This window comes from Ovis aries, chromosome 2, assembly GCF_016772045.2.
Source record: "Ovis aries strain OAR_USU_Benz2616 breed Rambouillet chromosome 2, ARS-UI_Ramb_v3.0, whole genome shotgun sequence".
NCBI classification, from domain to species: Eukaryota; Metazoa; Chordata; class Mammalia; order Artiodactyla; family Bovidae; genus Ovis; species Ovis aries.
Window position 1 is genome coordinate 127591568 of NC_056055.1, and position 27263 is coordinate 127618830.

Below are 27263 nucleotides of genomic sequence, written 5' to 3' on the forward strand. Positions count from 1 at the left end.
ACTTCTCCAGGCAAGAATTGGGGAGTGAGTAGCCGTTACCTTCTTTAGTGGATCTTCCTGATCTAAGGATCGAACCTGCGTCTCCTGCATCTCCTGCATTGCAGGCTGATTCTTTACCATCTGAGCCACCAGGAAAGCCCTCCTTGGAATGGAGTTCTGCTCAGTTGTACCATATGTGGTCTTACATTAATTCAGAATTTTTGTGTCTGATTCCTTCATATGTTACTTTTTTGTATGTGGATATGAACTTTTTTAAAAAACAAAAATTCACTATTTGGGGGAAAAGCTACAAATATGCTAAAATGACCTAGATGCAGAGGGTAATCGTAAATATTTCTCCAAACCATCTGTATTCTAAAAAAAAAAATATACATGAAAAGGTATTGCTTATTGCCATGCAGGAGAAAATAATAAGATGTACTCCTCCCACTCAGCATACATTTCTTGGTCATCATTATCCCCTTCATTTACTGTGGGATTGCTAGATATATCAAATAAAAATAAAAGACATACAATTAAGTGTAAATTTCAGATAAACATAGAGACTTTTTAATGTAAGTACGTCCCTAGTTAGCTCTATGGTGGGGTTAATGGTGACGTCCTCCAAGAGGGCTTATGCCATACCCAAGTCTGCTGCACCCAGAGCCCCTGTCCCTGCTGCAGTCCACTGCTGACCCGTACCTCCACAGGAAATGATCAAACATAGTTCTGTCTCAGTCTTTGTGGGGTCTCTGGGTCCAAGTGCACACAAGGTTTGTTTGAGCCCTCTGAGCGTCTCTGGCAGGAATGGAGTTTGATTCTAAACGTGAATTCCCCTTCCTAACGTCTTGCTGGGGCTTCTCCTTTGCCCTTGGACATGGGATATCTCCTCATGACTGGTCCAGCAAAGCACAGCCGCCGCTCCTGATCTTAGACACGGGGTATCTCCTCTCCACACAAAACTGTGATCAATAGACTATAAACATGTTCCTTAAGTTCCTTGGCTACATCCTTCAGGTTGCCCAGGACTAATTCCAGATCCTCCATGATGATCTTGATCTATTCCTTCACCTTGGTGTTTTGGGGGCTCCAACAGTTTTGGGGGGTCAACAAAATCACTGCAGATGGTGACTGCAGCCATGAAATTAGAAGACGCTTGCTCCTTGGAAGAAAAATTATGACCACCCTAGACAGCATATTAAAAAGCAGAGACACTACTTTGTCAATAAAGGTCCATCTAGTCAAGGCTATAGTTTTTCCAGTAGTCACGTATGGATGTGAGAATTGGACTATAAAGAAAGCTGAGCACCGAAGAATTGATGCTTTTGAACTGTGGTGTTGGAGAAGACTCTTGAGAGTCCCTTGGACTGCAAGGAAATCCAACCAGTCCATCCTAAAAGAGATCAGTCCTGAATATTCATTGGAAGGACTGATGCTGAAACTGAAACTCCAATACTTTGGCCACCTGATGCGAAGAGCTGACTCATTGGAAAAGACCCTGATGCTGGGAAAGATTGAAGGCAGAAGGAGAAGGGGATAACAGAGGATGAGATGGCTGGATGGCATCACCAGCTCAATGGACATGAGTTTGAGTAAACTCTGGGAGTTGGTGATGGATAGGGAGGGCTGGCTTCCTGCAGTCCATGGGGTCACAAAAAGTCGGCCACGACTGAGTGAACTGAACTGAAATCCCTAGTATTCTGTGACCTACTTACATTTTTTAAAAAGCCTTTATCTTTAACAAAGATCTCATTTAATCAGTTGATGCACTGAAAAAAAATCCTATTCAGATGCAAACATCAAAGATTTGTTTGTTTTCTAATTTAAATCAAGCTGAAAGCAAATGTCCAAATAAGTAACCTGGGATTAAGGTCTGCCTTAAAATAAAGAAATAAGAGGTTAATTTAGAGTTTTAAAGAAGCCCTAATTTCCCATGGTTATTTTTTTCAAATATTCAAATTTTCTGAATTTTCAAGGCCAGAAAAAATATGGGCTCATTTTTACAGACATAGAAAAAGCTCTAACATGGGAGGAAAGAGTCATTTTATTTTGGGAACCCAGTTCAGGTCTTACATTTCATTCCACAGGAAACATAGCCCAGTTGGGTCACCAACCTAGGAAGGCTGGGATCTAATCATAAAAGGCACCACTGTTGGGTATGTGGAGAATAGAAGGGCAAGGGTCGAAGTAGGTGCAGATTTGGTTCCTAAGGTCCCAGAGATTGACTATTTCCATTTAGAAGATTAATTTATTTCTTTATCAGTGATTATCCTTCCCAGGGATTATATTTGCATTAGTAATTTTTGTTATTCCTTTGAATTAACCATCTTCTTCTCTAAGTTGATTCTATTGCTGTTTCAATGTGTTATTTCTCTATTACACTTTTTTCTTTAACATCTTTATTATTTATTCTAATAGTTTGCTTCTATAATATTTTATATTTTTGTACAGTAGCTTACTGTACAAAACAAGTAGCTTACTGTACAAAAATCCTAATTGAATGGTTTTATAAGTTTTTTTTTTTTGGCCATGCCACGCAGCTTATGGGATCATAATTCCCCGAGGGATTGAACCTGTGACTCTGGCAATAAGCGTACCAAGTCCTAACAACTGGACTGCCAGGAAATTCCCAAATTTGTTTAACAAATACAAGAATATTGTTACTGGGTCCAAGCTTGCTCTGTTTGCTGCACAATAGGCCAATGAATCCTAGAGATGGTGTTGAGGCAAGGAAGAGACTTTAATTGGGGAGCAGGCAGACAGAGAAGATGGAAGGCTAGCACCTCAAAATAGCTATCTTATTGGTGTCTGGATGCCAGGTTCTTTTATATAGAGGTGAGGGGAGGTGAGAAATCAAAGTGCAAAGGCTATTGGCAAGATTCTCTGAGGCAAACCATTCTGTATGATTACAATAACAAAAGCAACAGAAAACAAATAAGAGAGATAGTTCCAGCATGGAGTCAGAATTGGCTTCTTCCCTGAAGCAATATCACATGATTTATGAGTTGACTTATATATGATTTATGATATGGTAGAATTTAATAAATCCAACACTGTTTCCAAAGGCTATAAAAATGCATTTGCTAGTATAACCTTAATCCTATTTCACCAAGAATTAAAATATGGATAGCTTTTTAAAGACTTGTAGGTTTTCTGTTTGCATATCTGTTTCTTCAAGTAACTTTTGTAACCATAAATGCAGCGATTTTTAAATTTTGGCAAAAAAAAATTTACAGAGAACACATTTCCTTTGTGTACTAGTTTATTGATATATTATTAGTTGATTATTGATAACACCTAGCATTTACTGATTACTGTTACAAAACAGAATTCAACTGAGTAAATTTTAAAGATCTTATTGACTTTATTCAACAACTCATGAATTGGGCAAAATCCCATCTAGAAGATAAAAAGGAGCTCCTAATAACTGTACAAAATGGCAGAACTTTATAAGTAGAAAGAGGCAAGACAAGAAAGTTATTCTAGCAAGGATCTGATTGTTTCAGGCAAAGTCACCTTTTTTGGGGGGATAATAGGGGTCTGTCAGGCAGATTTCCTCCCTAGTGCTGACCAGATATTTGACTGGTTTAAGTTTTTACTCCTGGAGGAGGTTAAAACTATAAATTAGGTATTGAATCTTGATTTGATAATGGTTTAGCACAAATAATGCATTTTGGGTCTGTTGTTTCTTTTTTCACATTACATCTGCAAACTACAATGTATTTATTAAATCTTACAGATTTCATAAAGCTTTTCTCTCATTTTTCCTACTTAACATGAATGTTTTGGTACAGTTGGTATTATAGCATGGATATCTCATAATTTAGGAGAAAAAATCTAATTGAGAATAATTGTATTAACTTCTTTGATATCTTCCATTCCCTTAATATTTGGGTAGAAGTATATTTTAAGCAGGCTATCCAATATCATGAACAGTAACTAATCAGAGTATTGTTTTCTCATTGCTCCCATCCTAAAAACCCAGATGGATTGAGCACCCATAATTTTCAGCAAGAATCTCCAATCTGTGTTGTTTTTAAAACAAATCATTCAATCATACCAACTTTAGGTAAAACATCTTTGACACAAGATCATAAGTCAAGTTTGTCATACACTTGTAATCTAGCTTACTCTACTGGCCACAGAATAAAAATAAAATATGATTTCCAGCATAAGTGACTTTTTTACCTATCTGCACTGAGCAAGCAATGAGTTGTACAACATGTAAGGCTTTGCTGCTGCTGCTGCTGCTAGGTCACTTCAGTCATCTCCTGCTTGGGGTGAGAATGATTTATTCATGAATAGGCTTTGTGATATGGTCACCATATTTATAGTGTCTTGGTTATAATTTCAACAGTACCAATAGCTCTATCAATGATATGTAGGCTCAAGGTCCCCAAAGCTTAAACAGAGAATTCCCAGGCACTTATAGTCTTGGTTTCCTGGAGTTCTTATGATGGAAACTTGGTACAATGGAGTGGTCCAACTGTCAGCTTTGGTAGTACTACTCTTGCAGTTGAGTCTTATCTCTGCTATATACTAGCTGTGTGACTGGGCAAACAACTCAGTCCTCTTGGATTGGAAATAATAGTGCCCCTCACATAAAAAGCTCTTAAAACACTGTCTGGATTGAATAAATATTGAATAATGGTGGTAGTTTCATTAATAGTAAATTCTTCCCTTAGAGTGGTTTTTCTCTAAAATTGGTTAGGATCCTTTCTGATATTAATTATTTCTAAAAGTAATATTTAGAAAGTATGAGTGGGGAAGGGTTGCGTATATGGGAGGGAAAGCATCCAGTTCTTTAAAAGGAGATGTTACAAGCATCATTCACAGATTGTTCTCCTGGCAACATCCTAAAGCCAAACTTCTATAAGCTCTTTTATATTTAAAAATATAGCATCGTTTCTGCTCATACCATTAGAAAAAATAAAATGGAATTCTTAATATTAAATGTTTCACTTGAGAACAAAGGAAAAAGGCCAAACCTTTCTGCTTTTGATGACTCCACAGGGATCTTCGGAACCTAGTGATTGAAATGGTTTTGTCTACAGACATGTCGGGTCACTTCCAGCAAATTAAAAATATAAGAAATAGTTTGCAGCAACCTGAAGGGTAGGTTATAATTTTGTTTTCATATTAAAGATCTGTGGGCTTGGACTTGGCAAAGACTGTAGTTGGTTATTTCGTTCTGATAATTTGAGCATGCCCTTGTTTTGACAGGCTTGACAAAGCCAAAACCATGTCCCTGATTCTCCATGCAGCAGACATCAGTCACCCAGCCAAATCCTGGAAGCTGCACCACCGATGGACCATGGCCCTAATGGAGGAGTTTTTCCTACAGGTGCCTCGTTCACACTGTGTCTGTGCAAATGCTTTTGGCAATAGTGGCTGTGCATATTAACATACATCTTTTCTGTACAGAATCCAGACCTTGTGATGTGATATTACCAACTGGCCGCATTGCATTCTTGGTACTTCAGGCAGAATTTATTAATCTCGCAGATAAATGTATTAAATAATCCTATGTAGTATTATACATGTTTTAAAGAGGGTCAGTTCTTGGATCTTAGATGCTAAGCTAAGAGAGAAAGATATGAACAGATTAGAGCTGTTATCTGCTATGGAAAGGTAAAATGCTAGGGTTAGAGTTTTCAAAGACAGAAAATAGCTTTCATCATAAAAAGGGAAAGAGAGGATGTATAACACTTCTGCATACATCTTTTCATTTGGAATTTTCTTACACATGCATATTTACAAGGATAGCTGAGAAATACAGTTTTTAGCTGGATGAACATGTACCTAACTGCAAGAAGCTATTGTTATGTGAAAAAGTAAGCCTGGATATTGTCAACAAAACATTAATCAATAGCCAATATAAGAAAGAAATGGAAAATTTTGTTTGAGTCAAACTGAGAATTATAACCTAGGAAAGTCTCTCAGAGAGTTCTGAGAACTGTTCTGAAGAGGTAAAGGGGGAGGACAGTATATATGTGATTTTGGCAAGGGGGTGCGTGTAATCAAGGACATGTCTCCACAGAAAGTTGCTGCTAGTCACTAGGAACAGACGTCTTAGTTATGCTTTTCTAAGTATGAGAAGATACAAGAATCCAGGTTCATAAGAAATTTCTGCTGAAAATATTTAACTTTCTAAGGGCCAGTTCTGTCCATTTCCCTAGCACAAAGTACCTCATTCTACTCTTCACTCTGAATTCTTTTCAGCATGTGTTATAAATCAGCAACCACAGTGGCTAATGACTTCTTGTAGAACTGGATGGTGGGCAATATTCTTTAGTTTACAATCCCTTCCCTTTAGGTCCTAATTTTGACCAAGATTCAGGAGACATTTCATGAACAATTTGTCCCATGATGCTAGGAATGCTCATTCCCATGTCAGGCAAGTGTTTCATTGAAAACCCACTCAATATACTATTACTGGACTGTACTCATTAGCAGTGGCCAAAAATTTCTGGAACACTTGTCATACTATTCTGTTATAGTTCAGGAAAGGGTTTCATCTTGTTGCTTCTTCCCATACCTAGAGTTACCCTTTTATAATCATTGATCCTATAGAACTGAGTATTTGATCAATTGTTTCAAGCTGCCTAATCATTAATTTTATTTGAGTCTCAGCCACTCATTTGGTAACACAAGAAACAATAATCATGAAAAATCAGCAGAATACAAATGGTAGAGTTAGGAACATTAATAAGTTTATAAGTTAGTACTTGAGAACTTCCGTTAGGTATGGTCCATATCGCCCCAGGTCACCTGACGGGTCTGTTGTGCACCAGTCACTGTCTTTAAGGGAAATGATGTATTGGCATTGTACATAAAGCCCATCAAAGATGGCTGCACATACAAAGCAAGCAGTGGGTCATCTTGACTCCTTGTGAAGCTGAAAAAGTTGTGTTATTTTCCAAGGAGTGACATGGCTGGTGCCAGAAGGAGAAAAATTCATCTTTATGATTAAGCAGGTATTTCTGCCCCTGGGGAGGTTTGGTTCACTCATAATGCACGTGCACAATGAACACTTGAGGGGAGGGAAAAGGCCCAAATGGGCAGAGCAAGGAATTATGCTTAAATTTTCCTCGTATTGCCTTGGAGTGTGAATTTTTACTTCATCAACATGGAGAATGACCAGCGTTCTCTACAACATGGATACGTGTTTTTTCCTCTATGGCATCCCTCTTCTGTCTCTATCCCCCTTGGGGTTCTAGAGTATAGTGTGTCAAGTAACTCAGGAACTTTTTACACTTACAATCATAATTTTATTATAAAGACTACAACTCAGAACAGCCAAATAAAGACGTATAAAGGGCAAGGTCTGGAAGGGCCCCAGACATGGAACTTCCATGCTCTCTCCCCATAGAGACAGGGTATGCCACCTTCCAGGTACAGTGTGATCACTAACCAACATGTGCTTTGGGGTCAGGAGTTTTTATGGGGGGTTCATTTCATAGGCACGATTGATTAAATCATTGGCCAATATGATGGAAGTCAATCTCCAGCCTTCCTTTCATACCAGGAGAGCAGGCTGCCCCAGTATTCCAGGCCTCTAATCATGTGGTTGTTCTTTCTGGTGACCAGCTCCATCCTGAAGCAATCTATGGGGTCTCGGCCATGACTCACACAATTGTTTTACTTTTATCTATTTACTTGACCGGGCCAAGCCTTAGTTGCAGCATGTGGGATCTTCCTTGTGTCGTGTGGAATCTTTTGTAGAGGTGTGTGGACTCTCGCTGTGGTGCATGTAGGAGGGCCCATTTTTTGGAAGGAATGAAGGGGAGTAATTAGGTGAGCTAACTCCCTGAAGTAAGTTGTTTCAAGAAGGCCAAACTAGCGCATCTTCCCCTCCTTTCACAATTAAATCTCCCGAGAGAACTGGTGATCCCTCAAATTCTACCCTCAGTCTCAGAGTGCCCTTCATGCCTGTGGTCAGGAGCTTGCTATGCGCTTGCTGCGGATGTCACTTCTGAGATTAAAAGTGCTTCAGTGAGGGAGGTTTCTCAAGATACCTGTACTTCACCCTTTTTTAAAAATCTTCATTACTTTAAAACTATAGAACTTGTTTTGGCTTCAGAGAAAATGCAGAAATGAAAAAAGAAACATGTGCCATTAAATCACTGGGTTTGACATCTTATTGACAGCTGTCAGAGCATTTCACTCTGTTAAGGAAGAGTTAAAATAATTACAGACATAATTCACTTATTGTGCCTCATTTTATTGTGCTTTGCAGATACTGCTTTTTTTGTTTGGTTTTGCAAGTTGAAAGTTTGTGGCAGTCCTGCATACAGCAAGTCTATCAGTGACATTTTTCTGACAGCATTTGTTTACCTCATGTCTCTATGTCAGGTTTTGGTAATTCTCACAGTCTTTTATGTTTTTATTGTTATATATATATTTGCTGAGGTTTCTCTGGCGGCTCGGTGCTAAAAAAACTCGCCTGGCAATGCAGGAGATACAGTCTCGATCCCTGGGTTGGAAAGATCCCCTGGAGAAGGAAATGGCAACCCACTCCAAGATTCTTGCCTGGGAAATCTCATGGACAGAAGGAGCCTGGCAGGCTACAGTCCATGGGGTCGCAAAAGAGTCAGACACGACTCAGCGACTAAACAATAACTCAGTGGCTAAATATAACAATGTATTTGTTATGTATTTTTCACTATTACTATATGTGTTATTATTATATGTTTTTGTTATATGTATTATATGATCAGTGACCTTTGATGTTACTATTGCAATCATTTTGGGGTGCCACAAACCACTCCTAACCTATGCAAGAAGGTGATATTAATTGATAAATGTTGTTTGTGTTCTGACCACTCACTGACTAGCTGACCATTCCCCTGTCTCTCGCCTTCTCCTTGGGCTTCCCTATTCCCTGAGACAGGACAATATTGGAATTAGACAAATTAACAACCCTATAATGGCCTCAAAGTGTTCACGGGAAAGGAAGAGTTGCACATCTCTCACTTTAAATTGAAAGCTAGAAATGATTAAGCTTAACAGAATGTATGTGTTAGTCACTCAGTCATGTCCAACTCTTTGTGACCCCATGGAGCCAGGCTCCCTTGTCAATGGAATTCTCCAGGCAAGAATACTAGAAATTCTCTTTTCCAGGGGATCTTCCCAACCCAGGGATTGAACCCAGGTCTCCCATACTACAGGAAGATTCTTTACCATCTGAGCCACCTGGGAAGCCCAGCTTAATAGAAAGGGCACATCAGAAGCTGAGATGAGCTGAAAGCTGGGCCTCTTTTGCAGATTAGTCAAGTTGTAGATGCAAATAAAAAGTTCTTGAAGAAAATTAAAAGTGCTACTGCAGTGAACACATGAATGATGAGAAAGCAAAATAGCTTTATTACTGATACGGAGAAAATGTTATTGGTCTAGTTAGATCAAAAAAGCCACCACATTCCCTCAAGCCAAAGCCTAATCCAGAGTAAGGCTCTAACTCTCTTCAAATCTATGAAGCCTGAGAGGGGAGGAAGCTACAGAAGAAACCTTGAAACTAGTAGAGGCTGGTTCCTGAGGTTAAAGGAAAGAAGCCATCTCTATAACATAAAAGTGCAAAGTGAAGCAGTGCTTCAAGATACCCAGAAGATCTAAGTAAGACCATTAGGAAGGTTGCTTCATTAAACAACAGATTTTCAATGTAAGAAAACAGCTTTCAATGGGAAGAAGATGCAATCTAGGACTTTCATAGTTAAAGAGGAATTACATAACTGGCTTCAAAGCTTCAAAGGCTGACTCACTTGTTAGGGGCTAATGCAACTGGTGACTTAAAGTTGAAGCCATTGTTCACTTACTGTTCTGAAAATCCATAGGGCCCTTTGTGTTAGTCGCTCAGTCATATCCAACTCTTTGCAACCCCATGGACTGTAACTTGCCAGGCTCCTCCATCCATGGGATTTTCCAGGCAAGAATACTGGAGTGGGTAGTCATTTCCTTTTCCAGGGGATCTTCCCAACCTAGGTATCGAACCTGGGTCTCCCACATTGCAGGCAGACTCTTTACCATCTGAGCCACCAGGGAAGCCCAAGAATTATGCTAAGTTTGTTCTACCTGTACGCTATAAATGGAACAATAAAGCCTGAATGACAGCACATCTGTTGACAACATGCTTTACTGGATATTTTAAGGCCATTGCTGAGACCCATTGCTCAGGAAAAGATTCCTTTTAAATTATTACTGTTCATTGGCAATGCACCGGTTATCTGAGAGCTTTAATGGAGATGTACAAGATAATGTTGTTTTCATGCCTGTTGACATAATATCCATTCTGCAGCCATGGATCAAGGAATAATTTCTACTTTCAAGTCTTCTTATGTAAGAATTATATTTCATAAAACTATATCTGCCATAGATAGTGATTCCTCTGATGGATCTGAGCAAAGCAATTGAAAACCTTCTGGAAATAATTCATTATTCCAGATGTCATTAAGAACATTGGTTAGTCATGTGAAAAGTCAAGATATTGACATTAAGAGGAGTTTAATAAAAGTTGATTCTAACCCTCAGGTGTGACTTGGAGGAGTTCAAGACTTCAGTGGAGGAAGCAACTGTAGATGTGGAAATAAGAGGAAAGTTAGAATTAGATGTGAAGCCTGAAAATGTGACTGAATTGCGGCAATATTATAATAAGACTTTAATTCATGAGGAGTTGCTTCTGAAGGATGAGCAAAAAGTGATTTCTTGATATGTAAACTGTTCATGGTGAAGATGCTGTAAAAATTGCTGAAATGACAACAGAGGATTTAGAATATTACATAAACTTGGTTGATAAAGCAGTGGCAGAATTTGAGAGGGTCGACTTCAATTTTGAAAGAATTCTGCTATGGGTAAAATGCTGTCAAACAATACCACATGTTACAGAGATACCATTCATGGAAGGAAGAGTCAATTGATGTGCCACACTGTGTTCTTATTTTAAGAAATGGCGCAGCCACCCCAGCCTTTAGCAGCTACCACCCTGATCAGTAAGCAGCCATCAGTACTCAAAACCCTCCACTAGCAAAATGATTACAATTCACTGAAGACTCAGATGATGGCTAAAATTTCTATCAATAAACTATTTTAAAATTAAGCTATGTATATTGCTTTTTTAGGCATAATGTAAGTACACACTTATTAGACTACATTAGACTACAGTATGGGATAAACATAACTTTTATAAACACAAGGAAACAGAAAAACTCATAGCTCACTTTATTGCAATGCTGCCTTTATTTTGGTCATCTGAAACCCAACCTAGAATATCTCCAAGGTATACATGTATTAGTTCTTTGTTATGGCCTTTCAAAGAAGAAATTCCAACAACCCCCAAGGGAATTGCTAAGACAGACATAAACTATCAGGCCTGAGCACATCAGGCTACTTGAGTTTCCAAGTTGATGGAACCACTTTCTCAACCTCTATCTACAGGCTCATCTCCAAGAAAAGATGCACTGATTCAGGGGCATAACTAAGTTGTTGGTTAAATAATTGAGTTTAGTGGTTCTGCTCTATTCAGTCACTAAGTCAAGTCCAACTCTTTGCAACCGCAGGGACTACAGCATGCCAGGCTTCCCTGTCCTTCACTAGCTCCTAGAGGTTGATCAGATTCACATCCATTGAGTCTGTGATGCTATCTAACCATCTCATCCTCTGCTACCCTCTTCTCCTCCAGCCCTTCATCTTTCCCAGCATTAGGGTCTTTTCCAGTGAGTCAGCTCTTCACATCAAGTGGCCAAAATTTGGAGTTTCAGCATTAGTCCTTCCAATGAATATTCGGGACTGATTTCCTTTGGAATGATTAGTTTGATCTCCTTGCTGTCCAAGGGACTCTGAAGAGTTTTCTCCAGCACAACAACTCAAAAGGATCAGTTCTTTGGTGCTCAGCCTTCTTTATGGTCCAATTCTACATCAGTACATGTCTACTCGAAAAACCATAACTTTGGCTCTTTAGACCTTTGCCAGCAAAGTGATATCTCTGTTTTTTAAGATGGTGTCTAGGTTTGTGATAACTTTCTTTCCGAGGAGGAAGCATCTTTTAATTTCATGGCTCCAGTCACTGTTTGCAGTAATTTTGGAGCCCAAGGAAATAAAATCTGTCACTATTTCCACTTTTTCCCATTCTATTTGCCATGAAGTGATGGGACCAGATGCTATGATCTTAGTTTTTTGAATGTTGAGTTTTAAGCCAGCTTTTTCACTCTCCTCTTTCACCCTTATCAGGAGGTTCTTTAATTCCTCTTCATTTTCTGCCATTAGGGTGGTATAATATGCATATCTGAGGTCGTTGATATTTCTCCCAGAAATCTTGATTCCAGCTTGTGATTCATTCAGCTTGACATTTTGCATGGTATGCTCTGCACACCTAGGGCTTCCCAGGAAGCACGGGGGTAAAGAATCCGCCTGCCAATGCAAAAGATGCCAGTTCAGTCTCTGAGTCGGAAAGATCCCCTGGGGGAGGGCATGGAAACTCACTCCAGTTCTCCTTCTGGAAAATTCCATGGACAGAGGAATCTGGCAGGCTACCGTCCATCGTGTCACGAAAAGTTGGACATGACTGATCACTTACATATACACTCTGCATGTAAGTTAAATACACAAGGTGACAACATACAGCCTTGTACTTCTTTCCCAATTTTGAGCCTCTCCATTGTTCCATGTCGAGTTCTAACTGTTGCTTCTTGGTCTATATACAGGTTTCTCAGGAAGCAAGTAAGGTGGACTCATATTCCCATCGCTTTAAGAATATTTCACAGTTGTGATCCACACAGTCAAAGACTTTAGTGTAGCCAATGAAGCAGAAGTCGATGTTTTTCTGGAATTCCCCTGCTTTCATCATGATCCAATGGATTTTTGGCCATTTGACCTCTAGCTCTTCTGCCTTTTCTAAACCCAGCTTGTACATCTGGAAGTTCTCAGTTCACGTACTGCAGAAGCCTAGCTTGAATGATTTTGCACATAACCTTGCTACCATGTAAAACAAATGCAATTGTGCAGTAGTTTGAACATCCTTTAGCATTGTGCTTCTTTGGGACTGGAATGAAAATTGACCTTTTCTAGCCTTTTGGCCACTGCTGATATTTCCAAATTTGCTGATATATTGAGTGCAACACTTTAACAGCATTATCCTTTAGGATTTTAATGACCTAGGAACCTAAAATTTTGCATCAGTCACTTGTCTGATTCAATGCCTCAGAATATACGTGTATTCAGTAAGTTTTTTTATTTTTAAAATTATTTTTTTGACCTCCTATTGCTAGCATGAAAGCACAACCTCCAAAAATATATAAACCAGTTGATTTACACAGTGTCTATTGCTTTTGACCCTGGTTTCACTTTGATGAAAAGTAAATGTTCCCTATTCAGGGACAGAATAAGAAAATTGTTAAGTTTGTCAAACTCATCTTCAGGTATCCCGACTCTCTCTTTAAATATCTTTCCCTTTCCCTTAGGAGTCTCCCTTGTCCTTTAGGGTTCCTGGTTCCCTCAGAGTCTGGCTACAGGGCCCTCTACTAATCTTGTGCTCATGGCCTGTATTCACCCTAAAGAATAAATAACACTTTGAAGTGTTTATAAATAACTAATTAACTCACCTTAGCATTCAATGTCTTTAGCAGTGGAAGTTTAATATTCTAAATCAATTGTACAGTACAAGAAGCAAGTATAATATAAAATCTCCTACTTCATCTGTAGGAAGATCAACCCTGCATACGTTTGTCAAATGCCTAAGTCCCATATGAAAATTTTAGCATCCAGCATTTTATGAAATTTAGTTCATGGAAAATAAATCATCACAATGCCTTTTTAAGGCCCAAATGATCATTTTCAGGTCAAGGAATTTAAATGGCATAAATCTACATCTTTTAAAATATCACCAACACTGTAACTAATAAAAGCAATTAATCATCTTTGCATATGTCAATTAGGAATTTACAGTATTACATTTCCCATGAAGCATATAAGTAGCTTTATTTCTATTTTAATAATAGTAATGTCATTTTATTTAATAAGCTGTTAATGATATTATTATTCTCAACATGTTAAAATAAAATTCATAATAGTCTTTCATTCAAGCCCTCATACATGTTGTCTTATTTCTATTTGTAGTCCCAAAGTCTCCCTTTCATTCAGGTTTGGAGCACAAGCCTCATCTTTAACTTATCCCAAGCCACCCCATGCTGCCTACAAATTAATGTTTCAGAAACAAAATTTCTGTTATGTCAATTCCATCTAGGAAATAGAAAGGGAAAGCCAATGCCCCAGTCCATTAGAAGTAAATTAAGTACTAATCCTTTCTCATGTAGTTTAACATCATCCAAGATATGCATCAGTTCAGTTCAGTGCAGGCGCTCAGTCGTGTCCAATTCTTTGTGATCCCATGAACCACAGCACGCCAGGCCTCTCTGTCCATCACCAACTCCCAGAGTTCACCCAAACCCGTGTCCATCCAGTCAGTGATGCCATGCAAACATCTCATCCTCTGTCGTCCCCTTCACCTCTTGCCCTCAATCTTTCCCAGCATCAGGGTCTTTCCCAATGAGTCAGCTCTTCACATCAGGTGGCCAAAGTATTGGAGTTTCAGCTTCAACATCAGTCCTCCAGTGAACACCCAGGACTGATCTCCTTTAGGTTGGACTATCTGGATATCCCTACAGTCCAAGGGACTCTTAAGAGTCTTCTCCAACATCACAGTTCAAAAGCATCAGTTCTTTGGCACTCAGCTTTCTTCACAGACCAACTCTCACATCCAAACATGACCACTGGAAAAACCATAGCCTTGATTAGACGGATCTTTGTTGGCAAAGTAATGTCTCTGCTTTTGAATATGCCGTCTAGGTTGGTCATAACTTTCCTTCCAAGGAGTAAGCATCTTTTAATTTCATGACTGCAATCACCATCTGCAGTGATTTTTGGAGCCCAGAAAAATAAAGGCAGCCACTGTTTCCCCATCTATTTGCCATGAAGTGATGGGACTGGATGCCATGATCTTAGTTTTCTGAATGTGCTTTAAGCCAACTTTTTCACTCTCCTCTTTCACTTTTGTCAAGAGGCTTTTTAGTTCCTCTTTACTTTCTGCCATAAGGGTGGTGTCATCTGCATATCTGAGGTTATTGGTATTTCTCCCAGCAATCTTGATTCCAGCTTGTGCTTCTTCCAGCCCAGCGTTTCTCATGACGTACTCTGCATAGAAGTTAAATAAGCAGGGTGACAGTATACAGTCTTGACGTACTCCTTTTCCTATTTGGAACCAGTCTGCTGTTCCATGTCCAGTTCTAACTGTTGCTTCCTGACCTGCATATGCATCACACACCATAAATACCTCTAATTTGCAGGTGCTTTTGCTATTATGAATTATGATTTTTGTTGTTGGTGTTCAGTTGCTAAGTCATGTCCAACTCTTTGTGACCCCATGGACTGCAGCACCCAGGTTCCCTTGCCCTCCAGTATCTTAATGAAGTTTCCTTAAATTACATGTCCATTGAGTCAATGATGCTATCTAACCATCTCTGATTTTGATTAGTTAACATTACTGACTACTGACTATATATTAGGTAGTGTCCTTAAACTTCATATAAATTATCTTAGATAACCTCAGGATAACTCTATTAGATAGACGAAGTTTGCTGGAAGAGGTCACAGAAATTCTTTCTCTATTTTCTGTAAGTTGTGACATAGTGAAATATTCCTGTTTGTAGCTACTTGACCTACTGATTCTTTGATGACCATATCTAGATCTTCCCAAGCAATTCTGATTTCAAACTTTCTGCCCCTCATAATCAGAGGCATGGTTCAGAGGAATTGCACCAGAAAACATATCAGTAAGAACTTTAAAGCCACACATTGACATAATATAAAGATCATGATGAAAAGATGTTAGAAAAAGCAGACAAAGGAAACTGAAGTTCTCAGACAGGTGTTGCCTTGTAACATGGGCTCTGCCACTAATTGTAGGCCACTCCCTTTTGTCCCCTGATCTTAGGACCAGATCATATGTCCTAACAGTGCTCTTATGGGGCTTCCCTGGTGGCTCAGATGATAAAGAATCCACCTGCAATGTCAGAGACCCAGGTTCAGTCGTTGGCTTGGGAAGATCTCCTGGAGGAGGGCATGGCAACCCCCTCCAGTATTCTTGACTGGAGAATTCCATCTGTCCTTTCCCCTCTTCGAGAGTATCCTCTCTCCTCTTTCAAATCTCCGTGAATGCAAAGAGCCAATGTTTGATAAAGCTTGGCATAATTAATGGCTTCCCAGGTAGCACTAATGGTAAAGTATCCACCTGCCAATGCAGGAGACAAAAGAAATGCAGGTTCTGTCCCTGGGTTGGGAAGATCCCCTGGAAGAGGAAATAGCAACCCACTCCAGTCTTCTTGCCTGGAAAATGTCAAGGCCAGAGGAGTTTGGCAGACTACAGTCCATGGGGTCACAAAGAGTCTGACACGACTAAGCAACTGCGCATGCAGTCATGCTGTCATAGGAAGAAAGCTTTGTCCATAGCAGCCACCTTTAAATCTTTTATCTCTTGTGATATTTAGCCCAAACAGAAATGGAGTTCTTCAATGTGTGTGCTCAATTAATCTACAATTGATAAGATCACATAGTAAAAAAATCATTGACATTTCAATTTTCTCTGATAAGACTACATTAAAACAAGATTTATGCAAACAGTAGCTCAGTTCATAAAGAATGTGCCTACAATACAGAAGACGCCAGTTCAATTCCTGTGTTGGGAAGATCTGCTGGAGAAGGGATAGGCTACCCACTCCAGTATTCTGGGGCTACCCTTGTGGCTCAGCTGGTAAATAATCTGCCTGCAATGTAGGAGACCTGGGTTCGATCCCTGGGTTTGAAAATCCCCTGGAGAAGGGAAAGGCTACCCAGTACAGTATTCCACCCTGGAGAATTCCATAGACTGTATAGTCCATGGGGTCACAAAGAGTCAGACACAACTGAGCGATTTTTACTCACATGCAAACAGAATGTAAGAATATTGAATATGTTCCTCACTATTTGCTGTGGGAGTTTCAGTAAAACTTGGTTTATAGGTAGAAAGATCTTTCAAAATGCTCATACACTTTTAAAAAAAGTGTTTAATTTTATTTATTTGACTGTACTGGGTCTTAGTTGCAGCATATGAATTCTCAGATGCAGTATTGGGATCCAGTTCCCTGAGCAGGAATCAAACACAGGCCCTCTGCTTTGGGAGTGTGGTGCCTTAGCCACTAGACCACCAAGCTGCTGCTGCTTAGTCGCTTTAGTCACACCCTACTCTGTGCGACCCTATGGACTGCAGCCTGCCAGGCTCCTCTGTCCATGGGATTCTCTAGGTAAGAGTACTAGAGTGGGTTTCCATGCCCCCCTCCAGGGGATCTTCTTGACCCAGGGATGGAACTTGGGTCTCGCATATTGCAGACAGATTCTTTACTGCTGAGCCAAGGAGGTCCCTCGTTAGTTTAAAAACCAGTTTAAAAACCAGTTTAAAAATCAATCATGAATTATTGATACTGAAGATCTGCTAATGTCATTTGGCATTGGGGGGAAAAAGTAGAAAATTCATGAGCTGGATTGTCAAATGCCAAATAACACACCAAGATGACTAGTTCATGGTCAGTTCAGTTCAGTTCAGTTCAGTCGCTCAGTCGTGTCCGACTCTTTGCGACCCCATGAATCACAGCACGCCAGGCCTCCCTGTCCATCACCAACTCCCGGAGTTCACTCAGGCTCACGTCCATCGAGTCCGTGATGCCATCCAGCCATCTCATCCTCTGTCGTCCCCTTCTCTTCCTGCCCCCAATCCCTCCCAGCATCAGAGTCTTTTCCAATGAGTCAACTCTTTGCATGAGGTTGCCAAAGTATTGGAGCTTCAGCTTTAGCATCATTCCTTCCAAAGAAATCCCAGGGCTGATCTCCTTCAGAATGGACTGGTTGGATCTCCTTGCAGTCCAAGGCACTCTCAAGAGTCTTCTCCAACACCACAGTTCAAACGCATCAATTCTTTGGCGCTCAGCCTTCTTCACAGTCCAACTTTCATATCCATACATGACCACAGGAAAAACCATAGCCTTGACTAGATGGACCTTAGATGGCAAAGTAATGTCTCTGCTTCTGAATATACTATCTAGGTTGGTCATAACTTTTCTTCCAAGGAGTAAGCGTCTCTAATTTCATGGCTGCAGTCACCATCTGCAGTGATTTGGGAGCCCCCCAAAATAAAGTCTGACACTGTATCTACTGTTTCCACTGTTTCCCCATCTATTTCCCATGAAGTGATGGGACCAGATGCCATGATCTTCGTTTTCTGAATGTTGAGCTTTAACACTTTTTCACTCTCCTCTTTCACTTTCATCAAGAGGCTTTTTAGCTCCTCTTCACTTTCTGCCGTAAGGGTGGTGTCATCTGCATATCTGAGGTTATTGATATTTCTCCTGGCAATCTTGATTCCAGCTTGTGTTTCTTCCAGTCCAGTGTTTCTCATGATGTACTCTGCATATACGTTAAATAAGCAGGGTGACAATATATAGCCTTGACGTAGTCCTTTCCCTATTTGGAACCAGTCTGTTGTTCCATGTCCAGTTCTAACTGTTGCTTCCTGACCTGCATACAGGCTTCTCAGGAGGCAGGTCAGGTGGTCTGGTATTCCCACCTCTTTCAGAATTTTCCATAGTTTATCGTGATCCACACAGTCAAAGGCTTTGGCATAGTCAATGAAGCAGAAATAGATGTTTTTCTGGAACTCTCTTGCTTTTTCCATGATCCAGTGGATGTTGGCCATTTGATCTCTGGTTCCTCTGCCTTTTCTAAAACCAGCTTGAACATCAGGGATTTCACAGTTCACATATTGCTGAAGTCTGGCTTGGAGAATTTTGAGAATTACTTTACTAGCATGTGAGATGAGTGCAATTGTGTGGTAGTTTGAGCATTCTTTTGCATTGCCTTTCTTTGGAATTAGAATGAAAACTAACCTTTTCCAGTCCTGTGGCCACTGCTGAGTTTTCCAAATTTGCTGGCATATTGAGTGCAGCACTTTCACAGCATCATCTTTCGGGATTTGAAACAGCTCAACTCGAATTCCATCACCTCCACTAGCTTTGTTCATAGTGATGCTTTCTAAGGCCCACTTGACCTCACATTCCAAGATGTCTGGCTCTAGATTAGTGATCACATCATCATGATTATCTGGGTCATGAAGATCTTTTTAGTACAGTTCTTCCATGTATTCTTGCCACCTCTTCTTAATATCTTCTGCTTCTGTTAGGTCCAGACCATTTCTGTCCTTTATCGAGCCCATCTTTGCATGAAATGTTCCCTTGGTGTATATAATTTTCTTGAAGAGATCTCTAGTCTTTCCCATTCTGTTGTTTTCCTCTATTTCTTTGCATTGATCGCTGAAGAAGGCTTTCTTATCTCTTCTTGCTATTCTTTGGAACTCTGCAATCAGATGCTTATAACTTTCCTTTTCTCCTTGGCTTTTCGCCTCTCTTCTTTTCACAGCTATTTGTAAGGCTTCCCAGACAGCCATTTTTCTTTTTTGCATTTATTTTCCATGGGGATGGTCTTGATCCCTGTCTCCTGTACAATGTCACAAACCTCATTCCATAGTTCATCAGGCACTGTATATCAGATCTAGCCCCTTAAATCTATTTCTCACTTCCACTGTATAATCATAAGGGATTTGATTTAGGTCATACCTGAATGGTCCAGCGATTTTCCCTACTTTCTTCAATTTAAGTCTGAATTTGGGAATAAGGAGTTCATGATCTGAGCCACAGTCAGCTCCTGGTCTTGTTTTTGTTGACTGTATAGAGCTTCTCCATCTTTGGCTGCAAAGAATATAATCAATCTGATTTCGGTATTGACCATCTGGTGATGTCCATGTGTAGAGTCTTCTCTTGGGTTGTTGGAAGAGGGTGTTTGCTATGACCAGTGCATTTTCTTGGCAAAACTCTATTAGTCTTTGCCCTGCTTCATTCTGTACTTGAAGGCCAAATTTGCCTGTTACTCCAGGTGTTTCTTGACTTCCTACTTTTGCATTCTAGTCCCCTATAATGAAAAGGACATCTTTTTGGGGGTGTTAGTTCTAAAAGGTCTTGTAGGTCTTCATAAAACTGTTCAACTTCAGTTTCTTCAGCATTACTGGTTGGGGCATAGACTTGGATAACTGTGATATTGAATGGTTTGCCTTGGAGATGAAGAGATCGTTCTGTCATTTTTGAGATTGCATCCAAGTACTGCATTTTGGACTCTTTTGTTGGCCATGATGGCTACTCCATTTCTTCTGAGGGATTCCTGTCTGCAGTAGTAGATGTAATGGTCATCTGAGTTAAATTCACCCATTCCAGTCCATTTTAATTCTCTGATTCCTAGAATGTCGAAGTTCACCCTTGCCATCTCTTGTTTGACCACTTCCAATTTGCCTTGATTCATGGACCTGACATTCCAGGTTCCTATGCAATATTGCTCTTTACAGCATTGGATCTTGCTTCTATCACCAGTCACATCCACAGCTGGGTATTGTTTTTGCTTTGGCTCCATCCCTTCATTCTTTCTGATGTTATTTCTCCACTGATCTCCAGAAGCATATTGGGCACCTACTGACCTGGGGAGTTCCTCTTTGGTATCCTATCATTTTGCCTTTTCTTACTGTTCATGGGGTTCTCAAGGCAAGAATACTGAAGTGGCTTGCCGTTCCCCTCTCCAGTGGACCACATTCTCTCAGGCCTTTCCACCATGACCCGCCCGTCTTGGGTTGCCCCACAGGCATGGCTTGGTTTGATTTAGTTAGATAAGGCTGCGGTCCTAGTGTGATTGGATTGACTAGTTTTCTGTGGGTATGGTTTCAGTGTGTCTGCCCTCTGATGCCCTCTTGCAACACTTACCATCTTACTTGGGTTTCTCTTACCTTGGCGTGGGGTATCTCTTCACGGCTGCTCCAGCAAAGCACAGCCACTGTTCCTTACCTTGGATGAGGGGTATCTCCTTACCACCGCTGTTGTTGACCTTCAACGTGGGATAGCTCCTCTAGGCTAGTTTATGGTAACTTTAGAAAATTCCAAAGAACAAAGGATTATCTCTCTAGAATATCACTGCAGAGTCTCCAGGTGCTGGAAATGTTCCTGTCATTTTACTTCTACAGTGTGTGCCTTATACAACACATCCCCCAAAGCACACCAACTCAGTAAAGTTACATGAACATGAATAACAGCTTTTGGTTTTATAATAAATACACAAAGCCAATTAAGAAGTAAAATATGCAACTTTTTAAGGGTTTTTATCTAAGCTGCTCTTAGTTTCTCCACACCAAGTCTGTACTAACGGGCATTTCTTTCTGTAGGGAGATAAAGAAGCTGAATTAGGGCTTCCATTTTCCCCGCTTTGCGATCGGAAGTCTACGATGGTGGCCCAGTCCCAAATAGGTAATACTGAGAACTGGTGGTCGTGGCGAGCGAGTGTGAGCCTGTTAATTTTCAAATGGATACGCAATGTTTTTCACTCATGAAAATCTACTGCATATGCATGATAAATTTAATTTTTAGACTGACCTATATGGGGGTGAATGGTAAGAATTTTGAAATATCCTCATAAAATGAATCAACAGAGCAGAGTTAGTAAATAATTGTTATTCTCTTTGTAATCCTTTTATAAAATGCAGAGCTTTCTTCTCTTTCTGTGCAAGAGACAGCATTTTCTGTTGTTTTATTGCTGATTATTTTCTGTAATTTAATTCTCTATATGTGGAATAATCCAATGAAAATATTAATGTATCCGTTCTGTTATCACTAAATTTGAATAATATGCCTAATGTACTAGCTCATATTCTTTTGGGAAAAAATTCTTAGGATATGAATATGTTAGGGAAACCAACAGGAAATTTGTAAAATGATATTGCTCCCAACCTTATTTATTCTCTTCATTTGTGTTTATGTTAGGAATGTCAAATCCAGCCCATGATTAAAACATATTATTGCTATTGTTAATATATTAAAATGGTGTTCCCTGGGCCAGCACCTTCATTTCTGGCATATATGACCAATAAATGAAAGAATCACACCTTGCCTCTGTAGTTGGTCCTGCACCACCTCCTCCAAAGTGGTGATCACCTGTCAGAAAGCTTCTCGCTCTCACCTTTCCTACTTCCTACCCATGTTCCAATAGCTGTTTTCCTAGCTGCCATAACACAGGTGCCTCTCATCATTCACAAGGTGTGAATATGGCAAGTTAAGGGCCTCTGTGGGAAGACTGAGAAAAATTAAGTTTCTGAGGCTTGTTGCTGTACTGTAATTACTGCCATGTTAGTAAAGGTGACTCATTTGACAGTCTCTAGATCCCAAGCATTTAAAACCGTAGACGAAACTTAAAAGAACACCCTCGTGGTCAATTAACATTGACTTAACTTGAAGTCATCAATTAAAACACAAAACTAAAGCTTTTTGAATTAAAAATGTACCTTAATATACACTATGGTGAATCCAGTTATTTGAAATGGGAATTACTTTATCCAAGTTTGTGATGAATAGGATATTTTTTTTAAAGTAGATATTTCCCAGGACACTGTCATTTAAAAAGCATCCCCACAGTGTTCTCATATTCAGATGATGGTCTGTTGCTCCCAGTTGTGTTCAAGGCAACAAACATTTGATTTCCAGCACCACACTTCTCCTGGGCCCTCGGGTGTTGAATGTACACAGAGCTTGTCTTCTTCTCCACCTAAACACAGGTAGTAAATGCTCCCTAGAGGACCATGCCCCGTTCTGTGTGTGTATCATTTTCCAGTTTGATGAGTACTTAAAATGTAGAAGTCTTTATGCAGTCCTGACAACTCAAAGTGGTGGGATTAATGCTGTCTCCCAGAGATGTTACTGTTCCCTGACAGATTTAACAGAATACACCCACGCTCTGTGAACTAACATTTTATATCCTGAATATAATAAACAGCTATTTGAAATATTACCTCACTGGCGAAAGCTCTGACTGATATAGTATAAGAAGAAAAAAAGTGGTTGCCTTCCTGTGGCTTGAAAAAACAGTTCAACTATTTAGTTTCTTTGGAGCTTGGATATTATTTCTTGTTAGTCAATAACAAAATTCAACAAACAAGTGAAGATTTTTTAGAAAGGAGAGTGATTCCTCTCATTAACAGTGAAAAACAAATTGACTCTGGTTAGTCTGAAATTATTGTTAACAATAATATGAGTCTGAATATTAACAGGAAACTCAATACACTTGAACTAGCAAGTTTAAATTGTATCCCATTTTCCCTGCTTGAGAGAGGATTTTGTAGAGCAGTTAAGATTGTGTTATTGGATTAAAATTAATTGCAAGGGGTAAACTAGGCCAACATTGTAGTTGAAAATTGCTCTCAGGAGCGTTAGAATCTGAATTATTACTAATTTAGAATTTAGGAAATTATAACACTTGACTTTATTGATATTTATTTATGTTTTTGCTTTTGTAGGTTTCATTGATTTCATAGTAGAACCAACATTTTCTCTTCTGACAGACTCAACAGAGAAAATTATTATTCCTCTTATAGAGGAAGACTCGAAAACCAAAACTTCTTCCTATGGAGCAAGCAGGTTTGATTGTTTTCTTTTTGTGTGTCTTTTCTCTTTTACTTATAATTATCTTTATTATTCCTTACATTAAGCAGGAAATTCTTAGAAGAATTACTAGGTAGTATTGCCACCTAATGGCTCTATAATATATTGCATCTGCCTTTGAAATTAGGAACTTGATGTCCACTAGAAAAAATATCCAAGTTTAATACTAAGGAGTATTACAGAATCATATTCAGTACTCAGGAGAATAAATATTACTTGAATTTTTATTGAAATGTGTGAATTACATCCTGGATATATTAACATATCCAATCGTGGTAGGCAGTTGGGAGAGGGGAATTGTGTTGTGTTGCTAACAAATCAATCACAGTCCACTTGTATATCTAGAAAGATGCCTACTTCAAAGTTAGCCTTTTAGATGACATGAATACAATGGATCTGGATAATGTGTAATAGTAAAGTCCATTTCTATACAATTTAAAACATTTCAACCTAGATTTTTTAATTGATAAATGTGTTAAGGATATTATTATTATTATTATTATTAACTTTATTTTACTTTACAATACTGTATTGGTTTTGCCATACATTGACATGAATCCACCACGGGTGTACATGCGTTCCCAAACATGAACCCCCCTCCCGCCTCCCTCCCCATAACATCTCTCTGGGTCATCACCGTGCACCAGCCCCAAGCATGCTGTATCCTGCGTCAGACATAGACTGGCGATTTGATTCTTACATGATAGTATACATGTTACAATGCCATTCTCCCAAATCATCCCACCCTCTCCCTCTCCCTCTAAGTCCAAAAGTCCGTTATACACATCTGTCTTTTTTGCTGTCTTGCATACAGGGTCGTCATTGCCATCTTTCTAAATTTAAGGATATTATTTAAAACGTCCAGTTGCAGAAAAATTATGCTAAATTCTTGCCCATATGAACACATAGCTGTTCCTAATAACATACCAACAGGGTCCTTAAATGTTTCCCTAGTGAAGAAACAGAGGAATGTTCTACCTGAGAAAGATCAAATGATGGAAGGAGGGGCAGGGACAGTCATCTGACTTTGAGCTCCAGAATGCTGGTGTCTCTTTTGTGATGTTCACCAGTGGACTCACCACTAAGTCAGCTTGTCTCAAGATTCTGCTCCTCTATTTAGGCCTCACCCACTGCCATCCCCACCCCATAACACATGCTATGGGATTATGACCTGCTGCTCTGGCCCGTCCACGAGGGGAGGAAGGTGCAAGGTGAGCAGCACTGGGCCTGAGCACTGGGCCTTCCTGCTTCTCCAGCTGGTTTTGTAAAGTGTTTCAGGCTTTGCTTCCTTGTCCCTTATTCTGCCGTTGGCATTTTCTGGTTTCTTTGGTTGTTACTATTAGCTCAATAACCTATATGTTATCTCACTTTGCTGATTCCTTTAGACGATCAAATATGAAAGGCACCACAAATGATGGAACCTACTCCCCCGACTACTCCCTTGCCAGCGTGGACCTGAAGAGCTTCAAAAACAGCCTGGTGGACATCATCCAGCAGAACAAAGAGAGGTGGAAAGAGTTAGCTGCCCAAGGTACAGTTTATGAGGCCTTCCTGCCATCCCTCTCTGTCCTAATGCCTCCTCTGTGATGCTGGATTGTGTTTCACCCTAGATTTCCTCTTTTACAAAATATGCAAGCCCTTAGAGGTATTTATAACTTGGCTATTCATAAGAAAATTGACTATTCATAAGACTTTGACTATTCATAAGAAAATTGGTTTGTCTGTTAAATATAAAGAAATTCTGCTCTGTTTGTGCCATGTAGGCTGTAGAGCTATTGACGTGGGTGACAGTCAAGTGGATGTGAAGGAAGGATGGGACAATATAAGAGTGACTAAGTTTTACATGGCGCAGTAGCCTCCTGTTCATTTCTAGAGGTGCTTTTGATCCTGTGTGCAGGCTTTCCACATAGATTTTGTGTTGCACTAGGAAAGCAAGACTTTGTGTCAGAGATTTGAGTTTTTTTTTTTTTTTCCCAGCTTTATTAAGTTATTTCTTTGGCTGACAGTTTCACTCATGAGTTGGAAAGGTCATTTGTAATCTGCTGCTGAAGAAATATGTTCCTGGAGTATCGTAGGTGCTTTAAAGTTATTTATTGAATGTGTTTTTGAAGGAGAGTGAATGAATAAACTTCGCTTTGAATCTATTAATTCAGAAAGGAAAACAAATGAGCATATTTTCAGAAATAGAAAGAAGACAGGAGGGAAACAAGATTTCTGAAACGCCTCCTATGTACCAGGCATTTTACATGTATTATCCTATTTTCTTTTCAAGTGGAAAATATTACGTTCATTTTACAGTCTAGAAATAGAAGCTCATACAGCTTCTAAGCACTAGAGTCAAAACTGATTCTCTACCCAAGGTTTTTCCCACTGCATGCTATTATACTGTCCCATATCTTTCAATAAAGTATGAAATATTTGAGTTGAATATGAGTTGAAATGAGTTGAAATATTTATATTTATATAAAATAATGAGTTGAAATATTTATATTCAACAAATCCAAGAATCCAATTGACCAAAATGCACTCTTCTCTAAGAAAGTTTTAACTAAAATGAACAACAGTGAACCCCAAACATCAATCCATCACTTAGAATCTATTTGTTATAAAGGAAGCTCTGTGTCAGAATTGGATTAAGTACTACAATTGCTCTCTTTCTAACAAAATTTATTGTGTTGCACACAGAGATAAATTTTAGATTTACATGAAGTTCTCAACTTACATTTCTGAAATTGAGAAATAATAACTCAGTCCTGCAGGTATAAAATATAGAACCAAGATTTGAAGATAGGAAGTCTGGCTTTAAGCAAATTAAAATCATAGAGCATTTTAATAATATAATTTCCAAGAGTACTTAAGTAGAGCATTCATTGTTTGAATAAAGAAACTTACGTTGAATTTTATTGATAAAATTACATCCTTGGTTTCTATTTCCAATGCAATGGTAAACTAGATAAACTTAAAGAAATATGGTAAAAGACAGCTAGCAACGCTGGATGAAATATTGCTTAAAAGAAATTGGCCCCCATAGTGAAAGTGAAAGTGTTGGTCGTATCTGACTCTGTGAACCCATGGACTGTAGCCCACCAGGCTCCTCTGTCCGTGGAATTCTCCAGGCAAGACTACTGGAGTGGGTAGCCATTTCCTTCTGCAGGGGATCTTCCTGACTCAGAGATCGAACCCAGGTCTCCAGCACTGCAGGCAGATGCCTTACCATCTGAGCCACCAGGGAAGCCCTGGCACCCATAGACCTGTTCAAATAAAGATAAAACAGAAATTCAGAGAAATAAAGAAACTTCGGAGCCAGGATCTCTCCCGAGGGCATCTGTTTGCTGAAGTCATGGGTTTGTAGACTCAGTTTACTACCACACTGGGTTTATGCCAGAAGCGCAAATTTGGTTTTACATTTAAAAATTCTATTACTGCACTCATCATATTAATGATAAAAGGAGAAAAATGTAAGACCTCAAGAGAGGCAGAAAGAACATTCAAGAAAATCCAGTATCCATCCGCTTTTTAAATTCAGAGGAACATTCTTAATCTATTAGTTTTGTTTTCCCACTTGGTTGCCTTCATTCTTACTGCTTAAGGTTTCTTTTTTATCCAAATATATTTCTTTACAGTTTGAATATTTGTACTCTATTCCTATCATTTTCATGATTAATTATAAAATGTTAAATCTAATAATAATAA

General features: G+C 39.3%; 1 protein-coding gene across 6 annotated transcripts in view; it reads left to right on the forward strand.

The window, feature by feature from the left end:
* PDE1A (phosphodiesterase 1A) overlaps window positions 1-27263 on the forward strand; it is a 401628-nt gene that overhangs the window by 332423 nt on the left and 41942 nt on the right. For all 6 annotated transcript variants that reach the window (XM_060409673.1, XM_060409672.1, XM_042243653.2 and 3 more), the window contains 5 exons: window positions 4993-5094; window positions 5203-5323; window positions 21305-21386; window positions 23426-23546; window positions 24956-25101. In XM_060409673.1, coding sequence (XP_060265656.1) covers window positions 4993-5094; window positions 5203-5323; window positions 21305-21386; window positions 23426-23546; window positions 24956-25101 — 572 coding nt within the window. The remainder of the gene's footprint in view (window positions 1-4992; window positions 5095-5202; window positions 5324-21304; window positions 21387-23425; window positions 23547-24955; window positions 25102-27263) is intronic.